Source organism: Chroicocephalus ridibundus, chromosome 3 (genome assembly GCF_963924245.1).
Source record: "Chroicocephalus ridibundus chromosome 3, bChrRid1.1, whole genome shotgun sequence".
Lineage (NCBI taxonomy): Eukaryota > Metazoa > Chordata > Aves > Charadriiformes > Laridae > Chroicocephalus > Chroicocephalus ridibundus.
This window is the reverse complement of record NC_086286.1, coordinates 52,160,859-52,172,277: the sequence shown is the minus strand read 5'-3', so window position 1 is coordinate 52,172,277 and position 11,419 is coordinate 52,160,859. Positions and strand designations below refer to the sequence as shown.

Below are 11,419 nucleotides of genomic sequence, written 5' to 3'. Positions count from 1 at the left end.
CAGGCATTGGAAAGTTCCTGCTGGCTTTAAGTGCACATCAAAATGATGCCATGGAGGCCTCCAAGGCAATGCATCAAGTCACTGCAGGAACGAGGTCCTCCATGGCAGGCTGTCCCTAGCTGCAGGCAGGTTTGGCAAGACCCAGCTAAATCAACAGATGTAAAAACTATTTTTGTCCACGTAGACATGGCAGTCGTTTCTTCAGTAGAAGCTCTGCAAGAACCTGAGAAACTGTTGACCTCCACGCTGGGCAGCAGCTGTGGGCTGTCTTCAACGCAAGCGCCAGAGCAGACAGCCTGCCAGGGGCCGTGCAAAGGGACAATTTGCAGCCCCGGACCTAGCACCTCTCTCACACCTTGCAGGTCCCCTTCCCTTTCACTGCATGGCAGATTTACCATCCTCTTCCCTTGATGTGTCTGCTTTGAGGGCACAGCTCTGGGAAAAGGGTACCACTGGCTCCCTCCACGGCACGAGATGGGCTCCCACACTGGCTCCATCAGCTCTCAGAAGCGACATTTTCACCCTCAGCTACACACTGGAGCGCTAGATTAGCCTACAACATAGACTCCTTCAGTAGCTGAGTATACCAGGCAGCAATTAGGCATTTATTACGGGTGGGGGAGGAGGGTTATTGAGAAAGGCTGTTTATCAAGGTAGCACACAGCACTGCCAGTCTTCCATCCAGCTCCAGCGTTCACCCTATGGATTTGCCACTGTGGGAAAAGAACATTCATCCAACACTAGTTGCAGCTCTCAGCCTTGACCACCACTCAGTCAGGGATTTACCAAAAGGAGGGAGAAAAAGGAAAATTAAAAAAATTTTTAAAAAGGGGGGTGGGATGGGAGAAGCAGATGAAGAGGATGTAACCTCTCAAGAGATCTTTTCAAGTTCTTCGTGACTAAATAATCATTAATTTGGTTACAAAGAACTCTCCAACCCTTCACCCACGGCCGGAAGCCGCCTTTGCAGCAGGAACCATTTGTGAAACCGCTGTGTGGAAGGTCAACACTTGCTTTCCACAAGTTTGAAGGTAAGTTCAATAGGTCTGATGTGCGTTTGTTTCACCTTTCCCACCACCCCCCACGAACTGGAAATTAAGCACTGAGTTTATTTAAGAATCTTTACTTTTTTTTTTTTTCCAACTTAAATTATACTTCCGAAATACAAGTTAAAAAAAAAAAAAAAAACTCACAATGAAATATGTTGCTAACTTCTACAAAAGAGTCTAAATAATAATGCACTTACATCATTTACACCATTTACTTTCACAATAAAATAGGAGCGTTTAGATCGATATTTACATATTGACAGAGAACGTGGTTGTGCAGCCGTCTGCTTCTGGTGCTGTCTCCTGCTGGAGCACCTCCCGGAGACCACAGCCTGCAGCTCCACGCAAATCCTTCCGCAGGGAGAAAGCCCTGACAAAGTCCTTGTAGGTCCAGGGACCCGCGCGTAGGGTGCCAAAGAGACCAAAATGGTGGCAAATATTTGCTTTTTCATCTTAAAGCTGCCACCGTAGCACATGAGCACACATCAACGTGTTATTTAAGGAATTCCCTGATACAGAATTTTGCTTTGCTACATTAGGCACTTCATTATGAAAGTTCTTTATTATGGCTTATGCAAAACAATTCACTTTGTTTGGGATATGTACTTGCTGGAGTCTGTGAGAGAGACATGTCCAAGGGCACGCTTTGAGCCAATGTCTTGGGTTAGCCTGCATTAGAAATTTAGATCATGTTACTTAATAACAGTCCTGAAGGGAGTATTTTATCAAGATGTGGTCTTTCCAGCAAGTCCAGGGTCAGTGTATTTTAAAGCTTAGTATATCTGCACTTTTCCCCAAAATTACTGGCGACTAGAGCTTCTCTCTTAGAATAAGTTAACTACTTACATCCATGCTGTTCAATGTGCCATGGGGTGACATATCCCACGTATGATTGTCTTAAGAGAGTACATCATAGGTTGAGGGATTATTTACATATCTTAACATGTAGAAAATAAAGTTGTAATTTACCAAACAATAAATATAGATCAACAGGGTACAATATTGAAATAAAATAAATTAGAATGATTCGCCGGGTGTTGAATTCTCTCCCTTAAGGCCCAAGCCAGAGACCATAAAAAAAAACCATGATGTTTTTTCAATGTCTCAAAAAGGTTTTGGATGGGGCTCCTTATTAGACACTGGCTGTTTGAAATGAGATATTTAGCTAAGCTGACAGGTATTTGAAATCTATGTGATCAAACAGCAAACTTACCTCTAAAAGGAGTCTTTTGGGTCAAACGATTTAGACCAAACATTAATACTGCGTTTATTAGGAAGAATATAGTTCTTGCAGATTGTCTCAACGTTAATTCAGCAGCAAGGAAATAAGCATACAGTTAAGAACACAACGTATTTGTGAGGCAAATACGTGTTAGTGCACACGGTTTTCCAAAAACTTCACTCCTCAGCTACATTTGTGCATGTTTCAGAATGCTTCTAACTAGACAGTTAATAAAAGTCTTCTCATGACTATAGCTAAGTTGGCCATAAAAAAAAAATTAACTGAAAAACAATAAGGAGTAACTTACTCAAGAAAGTTGTCCAGAAAAGAACGACGCCAAACTTCAGGTCCAAATATATCAGAACACTGAGAAATTTGGAATCCAAGTCAAAGTTTTAAAACTCAGGTCTATCAAACTTAAAAATAGGGGAAAAAAGTAGAAAAAAAAAAAGATTAAAAGCAGTGAATCTGCTCTCAGAATTGCACGCTCACCAGGTTTGTAAACTCTACATGAAGTCAATGACGCACTGTTCACTATAAGAGGTATAATGCAGATGCTCTATGCAAAGCAGAGCAGATGCTTTGTCTGTAATTTACTTCATGTCTCCTTTTTCTCTTCCTTGAGGATCGAGCCCTTAAAGTAATTCAGTAGCTAAAAAGTCTGTCTCATAGGAAAGGGTCTGGGTTTACATGGAAGGGGGGGTGACAGGCGTCCACGTGGATGCTAGCCTGGCATGTGCGGAGGCATCGTACTGGCTGTCGGGCAGGTCCGTGGGTGCGCCGCCGTCGTACAGGGGGGACGCGGAGGAGGCGGCGGTGACCGGGTGCGGGAGGGCAGTGTAGTGCGCTGGAGAGCCACGTAAAAACTGGGAGCTCAGGCCGTTGGACATCCCGCTCGACTGAGACACCGGCGTGATGGTGCTGTTGCTCACAGACCATAAGTTAGGATACTGACTGAAAGAGGGAAAGTGATAAACAAAATAGGTTACGAGTGACTCTAGAGCCTGCTGGCAGTTGCTTGGGTCGCAGCACAGCTCCCAGACTGGGTTCGTTTGCTGGAGACAGGGAATTTCTTTAGGAAGCTCCCAGCCACAGTGAGGTAGGAAGGACCCCCAGGCAGGAGGTCATGTTCGTGGCACCCCACCAATAAACCTGGCCTCCCTGTTTTCCCAACGGCAGGTTCCAGCACTGGGTACGCTACCAAATTTTAAGCCAAACTGAGGAATGAACAGGCTGGCCTGAAAAACACAGAGGTTTGAGAGCTGATTCCTGAGCCGTTCCCCATTCCGCAGGGGAAAGCCACATGATGGAGGTGGCTGGACAGGGCAGCTGTTGGACCCGGACAGGTTTGAATCCATTGCCATGAGTCCGTAAAAGCCCTAATTCCCCCTGGGCGCCTCTGTAGTTAGAGAGGGACAGATGCCTCCAGACAGCAATTCAGCCCTCCTAGGACCTTGTTTGTCATCTCATGGTAGAAGAGGAAGAGCTAGACTGGTGGCTGCAAATTGCACAGATACTACAGAAAGGGCTGCTTAAAAGGGAAAAAAAGCATTGTCAGGACGCTACAGCCTCCAGTCTCTCTCCTCTGGGTATGTATATACACACGCATATGTATAAACACACATACGAATTAAAAAGAAACAAGCTGATTCACTATGAGACCTGATTCACTACGAGAAAAAGTTCAGTCCTGCTGCGTACTACTACATAGCGCTTTCTACCTATTGATCCCAAGCAGTTTAGCAAAAAAAGATAATACTCTTCTTACTTTACAAATAGGGGCTTTGACCAAAGGGATGGCAGAAAAGCCTCTGCTGTAGTCCCGCAGTCCCAGCTCTACTGGTTTTACCTACTGGACAACTCTTAGTGCAGCAACTGAAAGTCAGTGGACTTTGCAACTTTCCAAATATGTAACCTGGGGGCCAGACATGGAAAGAAGTGCTGGGAGGACCTGTTTACTTCATTAATGTATCTTCAGGACTAAACTTATGTTTAGTAGTACAGTTATTTTATACTGGGTAGCAGCATATACTCTGATTAATAGTTAAGTGTCTCTGTGCGTGGTTCAAATAAAAATGCTTTCCACACACAGGGTGGTAGATCTGAATTGCCAAGAAAGATGCCCAGACCTCATCCCTCTGTGGTTAATAGCAAAAACCTTACTACCTTATCTGTATTTCTTTAACTTGGCAAGTTTAGCTCCAAAGGACTGATTGTAAACTAAGTCTCTGCTAAAGGATCCAAAAGTTTGATTAAGGCAAAAAGTTCAAAGGGGAGAAAAGATACACTTATATGATCACAAAATGGCAAAGGTTTTCACCAAGTGTATAATCCCAAACTATGCTGGCTTCTGTGGGAACGCTCAAGTAAAGAGTTACTGCCCCAACCGCTTGCTCCTTCTCAATGGTGTGGTTGACTGCCCCTTCATTTGTAGCAGAACAAGGGTTTCTGCAGATGGATGGGAAAGTGGTGACTAGCTAAAATGAAACAGATCAAAAATAAGCTTTTTAAACACCATTTTGCTTAAAAGCAAAAAATGGAGACGCTTAAAAGCAAAACGGAGATGAAGCTTATAAGGGCATCCTCAAATTCAATGGATGTTTGCCTACGTGATTTGCTGTCCTTCATCTGTGAAATATTGCTGCCACAAGTATCTACATTTCCAAAACCAAAACAACAAAAAAAATAGTTTTATTTGTTTCTTCAACCTTATCCTTGTAAATAGTCCTTCTCAGTGCTCCCCCCCCGCAATGGCCAATGAGTTGCGCATGGCTATAAGGATTTCTAATTTGCTGGTGACTCTTTACCTCCTTTTTCAGCCTTCTCTTCCTAGAAAGTATCAATATACCAATTTAAGGGCTGCTGAGGGATGGACTCCTACCTGGAGCTGGTAGCTGTGCCAGTGCTGTGACTCATGGGCAGCATCGTCGTGTGTGCGGGAACTCCTAGAGAAGACCAGTTGTCATGGGACTGCAGCATGGAAAGGCAGGCAGAGGAGTTATCGGCATAGGCTGCTGAGAAAACACGCAAGCACTTCAACATACTAGAATCAGAGCAAATAACAACCTTGTATTCAAATGCAACGTACAGCTTTAAACCACCCTCCCCATTACTGCCTTGCAAAAAAAAAAAAAAAAACCAAACACAAAAACCAAAACCAAACTTCACACACACACAGAAAAATGAAGTCGACCACCTGTTGTGTCAAGTTTACAGTTTCACTAGCATGCCGCTGCTGGTGTGTTGCTTTGCGCAACTTACAACTGCAAAGTCTTGTTTCTATGAAGAATCTATGGCCAAAACGCTAATTCAGCCCATGCTTCCTTATTCGATCAGTGGGAAGAGGTGGGCTCCTTACTTACGCTATCCCAATCACTCTTCCAGGGCACCTTCTGTATGTCCATCACCTACATTAGCAGTAACAGCCTGGCAGCCCTGGATAAGAAGCATATCACTGGATCACACATCCCAGTTTTGAGCTGAACGTGCCACCACGAGCTCTGAAGTCTGCCTCAGGCACCGTCAGGAGTGATTGGACTGTGCCTTAAAGCACTCAGCTTGTGACCAAAACTGGCTGGCCAACATGGTAGAGGCGCTAGGAAGCTGTAAAGGGAATCCCATACAGCCATCCAGAGCCAGAAAGAAGTTACTGTGGCAGCTGGCTAAGGGAAAGAGAAGAGATTCCTCCTTAAGGACTGGGGAACAAGGAGGAACTCAGGAGGTATTCTGTTCTTTTATTCTGTTTCATGCCACAAAACTTGCAGAAAATTTCCAAGATGCAAGAAAAGTCTGCAGAAAGCTAGTTTTCCGCTTTAAAATGAACTACAAAGCTCCATATAAGATTGACGAGGCTGCATCTGGAACCCTGTGTATTATGTCACAATTCAAAATATTAAATTTATTTTTTTTTAATATCCTTCAATATCCATGCAGGCTGAAGGGCAAAAATTGTTAACAGGCCTTTGCCAGAAGAAAGAAAATAATAATAATAAAAAGAAAAAATTAAAAAAAAAAATCACTCTTAAAAATGCCCTTCTCCCCTCTCCCTTAAGTCCTTAAGTACTTATTTGGCTGTTTCCAAACACAGCTTTTTAAATAGCTGTGCAGTTTACTCAGCTCCATATAATTTCCATGTATCCGGTTGTGATGCTTTCATTGAAAAAAACCTTCATCCACTGACGTGAACTACAGCAACAGGCAAGTAAAACTGCCAGAATCAGGCCTTCATTTATTATGTGTTAATAACAAGAGACACTATTAACAGAACCAGACGTATACTTCTTCAATTCATTGTATTACCCACAGTTAATAATTAAAATCCTCACTTTAAAACTTAAGTATAGAAAAAGTCAAAGTAAGTTTAACCTCATTGGTTACAAGAATTCAAGAGCTCAAGGTAAAGCCAGCACAATATAATTTGATCAATTAGCGGGAGACAGTTCTACACACCCTCAGTTTTTCTGTCGTAAAGAGGCTGGGGACACGTGCCCATCGCCCCTGTTCCTTTGCAGTGCTGGCCCCAAGCCCTCTGCGCAAAGCCGGGCTAGGCAGCGACCTCCATTTCGGCGGCACCGCTGGCGATGCCCACCCCTCGGAGCTCCCATCCCTCCAGCTTATCTCCCATCCACCTTTTTACACGGCTGCAAGGTCAGACTTACTTGGCGAGTTGTTTCTGTGGGTGTAGGGGCTGGGGTAGGGGCCAGGACGGTGGTTCCTCAGCGACGAGTACCTTTCACAGCTGTGAGCAGGGGAGAGCGACAGCGGGGCTCCGAACTGAGGGTGAGGATTGGCAGGTGGGCACAGAGTCCCGGTCCCGGGAATGAGCCAGCTGCCTACTGTGGGGAAGGGAGAGGGTTGTAAGACGGGTGCGTAACACAACCGGGCAAGGGAAGGATCACAGAGCAACGAGGTAAATAATCGAGCAGCGAGGAAATGCACGCTCGGGAAAGGAAACCGAGTTTCAACATGGATCTTTACAACTGTCTTAAATGAATAAAAGGAAAATTAGAAAATGGCTTAGAAAAAGCCCCAGATCAAGCTAACGTTATTTTTTAAATTACTATTTAATGACAACCACAGTAAGGAAACACTGGAATGGTTAAACACTCCCTCACGTAGGTAGTGTGCGCTCAGCAATTGTTACTGTAATCTTCAGTTTTAAATTGCTCTTCGGGGGTCTCAGTCTGAGCTCTGAGGTTTCTCAAACTGCTAAGAAGAAGGCTTAAAAATTAAGTACTTTCACTGAAACAAAATAATGCCTCCTGCAACTCAACTTTCCCCCTTTATAGGCTGCAGACATTTTTTTGGCAATAATCTGTTAAAACAGAAACCATTAACACACTAATGCTTTTCATCAATCCGAAAAAACTTTTTAAGCAAATGCCCCTAATTTTCTTAGAGTACTTAAACCATAAGTACCATTTCAGTAATTTCCTGCTGTGTTTTGAAAAAGCTTTTGACTCCGTATCCACATGAATATTGCTGTCCTTCTATACAAGGGCGGCTGTCCTGTTAGACCTGAAGGTAACTGCAAGATGCTATTAAAGGATTTTGAATGTAATACGGAGGTCTTAACCGCACACACACAGATCATAATGTTCACACAGCCATAAACCTGCATGAACCACAATCAGGAGGATTGGCAATATTATTCTCCCTGTGAACTAATAATCCAGCCAGCAAACACCGCTCTCAAAGTTTTGCTTAACTTAACAGATGAGATGGAAGAAATCAAAGTTATGTTCATGATGCAGAATGAAAGGAAACGTACACTGCGAATACCCAGACTGCTGGTTGTCTCCCACTTCCTCCATCATGTCTTTGTGATCGCTTCTATAAAAGAAAGCGTGTTGTAGTAGTTAAGAATGTGCTTTTACACATCTATGTAAAAACAAAATCCACGCTTTAGAATCGAGTTAAGAGCTCTCACCTTTCTTTTGCATCAAGAAATGCCTTTGCAAACGGATTGTATTTAATTTTTAAAGCTGTGATCTAAAAACAACAACAAATATCTTTATTTGCAAGTATCACCATTCATTATCATACAGGTATTAGGATTTGAGTTAGAACTGCCCGTTGAAGTTAGTGAAATTGCAGATTTTTGAAGAAATAAGATCAGGCCCGTGATACCGACCTACGGACATCAATTAAGCAGCCCCTAAGGTCTGAAGTATTAGCAGAGGGCTAGGCATTAGTCCCTCTGCCAGCTTCTAAGAGGCTGAAATGCTTGGGTTTACTGATCAGCTAAGGAAATAGCTAAGAAAGTTAGTATACTAATGAGTTATAAAAAGCCTCGCATTTCAAACCAGAGCAGAATAGGCATCAAACAAATGTCCAAAAGATTGGTAATTTACAGATTCATTAAACACAGATGTGCATTTCGGCTAGCAGAAAAAGGCCAGTTTTGAAAATGGCACATCCAGTTATTTCACTATTTAGCTGAAAACGCCAGCTGTATTTCTTACCATACTTGTTTGCCCCGCTGAATCTTTTAAGAATTACTCCCCTGCAATAAATTTGCAGTACGTATTGAGACAAGCAGCAATCAGAACTTTGTGTCGTTAGACACGCGTAGGCCTTTTACATATATTAATTTTATTTTTTAGATTTAGCTTCAAACGAAGCACAGAAAGAACTGAAAAATGTGAAATGAGATCCATTATTTTGCTCTGCAACATGCACGTTGCCACTTGAAACCTCCTGGCACTTGCATCCTTTCTTCCCCGCTGTGCCACGCATACCTCCTCGTTCTGGTAGGCCGTCACGGCTATAAACTGGGTCTCTGGGAAGGAATGGCTGGTGATCATCCGCTGCGGGCCACCCACTCGCACTATATGAATCCTTGGCTCATACTTGTGCAGAGAGTTCAACATGATCTGCGAGCAAAACGGATAGAGCGGGTAAGCAGTGACAGAGCGGTGGCAGATGCTGGCGGGCACAGAAAGCACTTGGGTTTTAAGGTAACTAATGATCCATCTTTCCAGTAGAGGAAAAAGAGGCAACAGGTACGAATGAAACCTAAAACCGAAGCTGGAAGAAAAGGAAAGGAACGCTGCAGTCAGACACCCCAGCTTTTTGCCTGGTTATCCTCATCCTTGTTACTTGACAGGGCGGGTTGCGTAGGCACAAACGTGGCAATAAGTAGCCAGAAAGATGCACCGACTACCCCGCTTGCATGATCAGATACTCAGACCAGAAAGCCATTTAAAAAATCAGAAAGTCAGAACATCAAGGCACCCATCCTCCGACGAAAGACCACTTCTGCTGGAAGAATGCAGTTCGGGGCGGAGCGGGGGGAAGTGGGACAAGCGCGACCCACTCCACCCCGCCACAGCACGTTTGATAAGAGCAATATACAAACGAGCACGAAGCGGTGGCTCGGCCGGACCCCGCTGCCCCCGTAGGTGGGGTCGGTGCAGCCCCGTTCCCGGTGCCGTTCCCGGTGCCGTTCCCGGTGCCGTTCCCGGTGCTTACCTGCCCGCCGCCGTTGAGCTTGTTGGTGAGTTTGACTTTGCTGAAGGAGACGGGCGCCTTCATCCAGTGCGCGCCGAAGTTGGGGGAGTCGGGGTGGATGTAGACGCAGCTGGGCGCCTGCGGCTCCGGCTTCCCCCCCGGCACCCACTCCCCGTTCACGTACTTCCAGCGGTGCCCGTCGGCCGCCACGAAGTCCAGCAGGAAGGAGTACATGGCGTTGGGGTCCAGCCCCGACACGCTCACCTTCAGCACCGGGAACATCCTCCTGCGGGGCGACACGGAGCGGGGCAGCCCCCGGACACACACCCCCCCCCCCCGGCCTCAGCCGGGCGGTCCCCGCCGCCAGCGCCGCCGCCGCCGGGACACCCCCCCGCCCCTCTCCCCCTGTCCTCCCCCCCTCCCCCCCCTTACCTGCCGTTTTTGGTGACGATCATCTCATTGGTGAGCTCCTTGAAGCGCAGCCACAGGTCGTTGTCCTCCAGCGTGACCCGCAGCTCCCGCTCCGTGGGGTCCCCCTTCTCGCTGCCCGCCTGCAGCTCGCTCTCCACGGCGCTCAGCAGGTGGTCCACGCGGTACTGCGGGGGCTTGCCCGCCCCCTCCGTCCCGGGGGAGCTCATCCTGGGCCCCCCGCCCGCCTGGCAGAGCCCCGAGCGGCGGCGGGGCCGGGGCCGGGGCTGACTCCACTTGACCTCCGCGGCCCCAGCGAGCGGGAGCGGGGAAAGGGGCCGCTGTTATACCCCGTCATAAACACCCCCCCGGTGACATCACAATACCGGCGGGGGGGCCCCGCTGATTGGCGGACGGCCGCTTTGATCTCTCCGGCCGGCTTTTCCCATTGGCCGCCCGCGGCCATATCACAACGGTGCCCGGGGAAGCCTGTGATGTTAATTGCAGCCCGCGGGATTAAACGCGGCTATTTTATGCAAATCTGCCCCCAAATGTTTGCACCTCTATCAAAGCCGCCGGGGCCGGGGCTCCGGCAGCCGCGGAGGAAATGGCCCATCTCGGCAACAGCCTCATAACCTGCGTGCGGCACCTCCCGCCTCCCGCAGCCCTCATTAACGGGGCCACCGACGCCCGCCACTGCGAGCCCCCCGGCTCTGGTTTTAAGGGCAGACGGTCCCGGGCGGGAGACACCCCCGCCGCGGATTCATATTTAGGGGGGGAAAAAAAAAAAAGGGGGAAAGACCTTCTCCCCAGCAGCCCCCCCCGCCCCCTTCTCACGGGTCGTGGGGCTTCTGCTGAAGTGACGGTGTCAGTTCGCAACGCTAACCCCTGCCGGAAAATACAACCAAAAAGCTGGAACCGCCCTGGAGGGCAGCTGCCCAGGCACGGCAAGGGCGCCCCTCTCCCTCCCCGCCTCCGCCGCCTCTCCAACTTTTAGCCACCGCAAGAGCCCACCCGTGGGAAAAGGCGTGGGAAAAGTTTGCCTCCCACCGCCGATACAGGCAGTGCCTTCGCAGCCGAGACGCTCGGCCACGATGGTTTCGAGCCATCCCGCCTAAATAAATTTTAAAAACCCCCACAACCTAAAAGTCAGATCGATGGTTACCAGCCGTCCCACCTAAATACAAGAAATACTTCTAGAAACCAGATCGATAGCTAAAGGCTTCGTTTCGTCTAACCAGGAGAAACCCCCGCGAGTTTCTAGGGGCAAGAGCGGAGCCTGCGCCCC

The 11,419-nt window shown here is 47.3% G+C and overlaps 1 protein-coding gene across 2 annotated transcripts; it reads right to left on the bottom strand.

Moving 5' to 3' along the window:
• Positions 1-2,957: 2,957 nt before the first annotated feature.
• Positions 2,958-10,366, bottom strand: TBXT (T-box transcription factor T). Of its 2 annotated transcripts, XM_063331041.1 has the most exons (8): positions 10,156-10,366; positions 9,745-10,009; positions 9,012-9,146; positions 8,201-8,262; positions 8,042-8,103; positions 6,930-7,106; positions 5,153-5,285; positions 2,958-3,225 (listed from the first exon to the last, which is right to left on the bottom strand). In XM_063331041.1, exons 1-8 carry the CDS (start codon positions 10,359-10,361, stop codon positions 2,958-2,960), a joined length of 1,308 nt encoding a protein of 435 aa, XP_063187111.1. In that variant the 5' UTR covers positions 10,362-10,366. The 2 variants fall into 2 exon arrangements, with proteins under 2 accessions (XP_063187111.1, XP_063187110.1); XM_063331040.1 differs by lacking the exon at positions 6,930-7,106 and having other exon boundaries at positions 5,153-5,282.
• Between the last annotated feature and the right edge of the window lie 1,053 nt (positions 10,367-11,419).

Bases quoted from the DNA above. Each gene is read 5' to 3' on its own strand.
- TBXT (XM_063331041.1), bottom strand. From the start codon at position 10,361: ATGAGCTCCCCCGGGACGGAGGGGGCGGGCAAGCCCCCGCAGTACCGC. The intron at 8,263-9,011 runs GTATGCGTGGCA...TGTTGTTTTTAG, and splicing joins CGGCCTACCAGAACGAGGAG to ATCACAGCTTTAAAAATTAA. The intron at 7,107-8,041 runs GTACGTTTCCTT...CCTTCCCCACAG, and splicing joins GCAGTCTGGGTATTCGCAGT to TAGGCAGCTGGCTCATTCCC.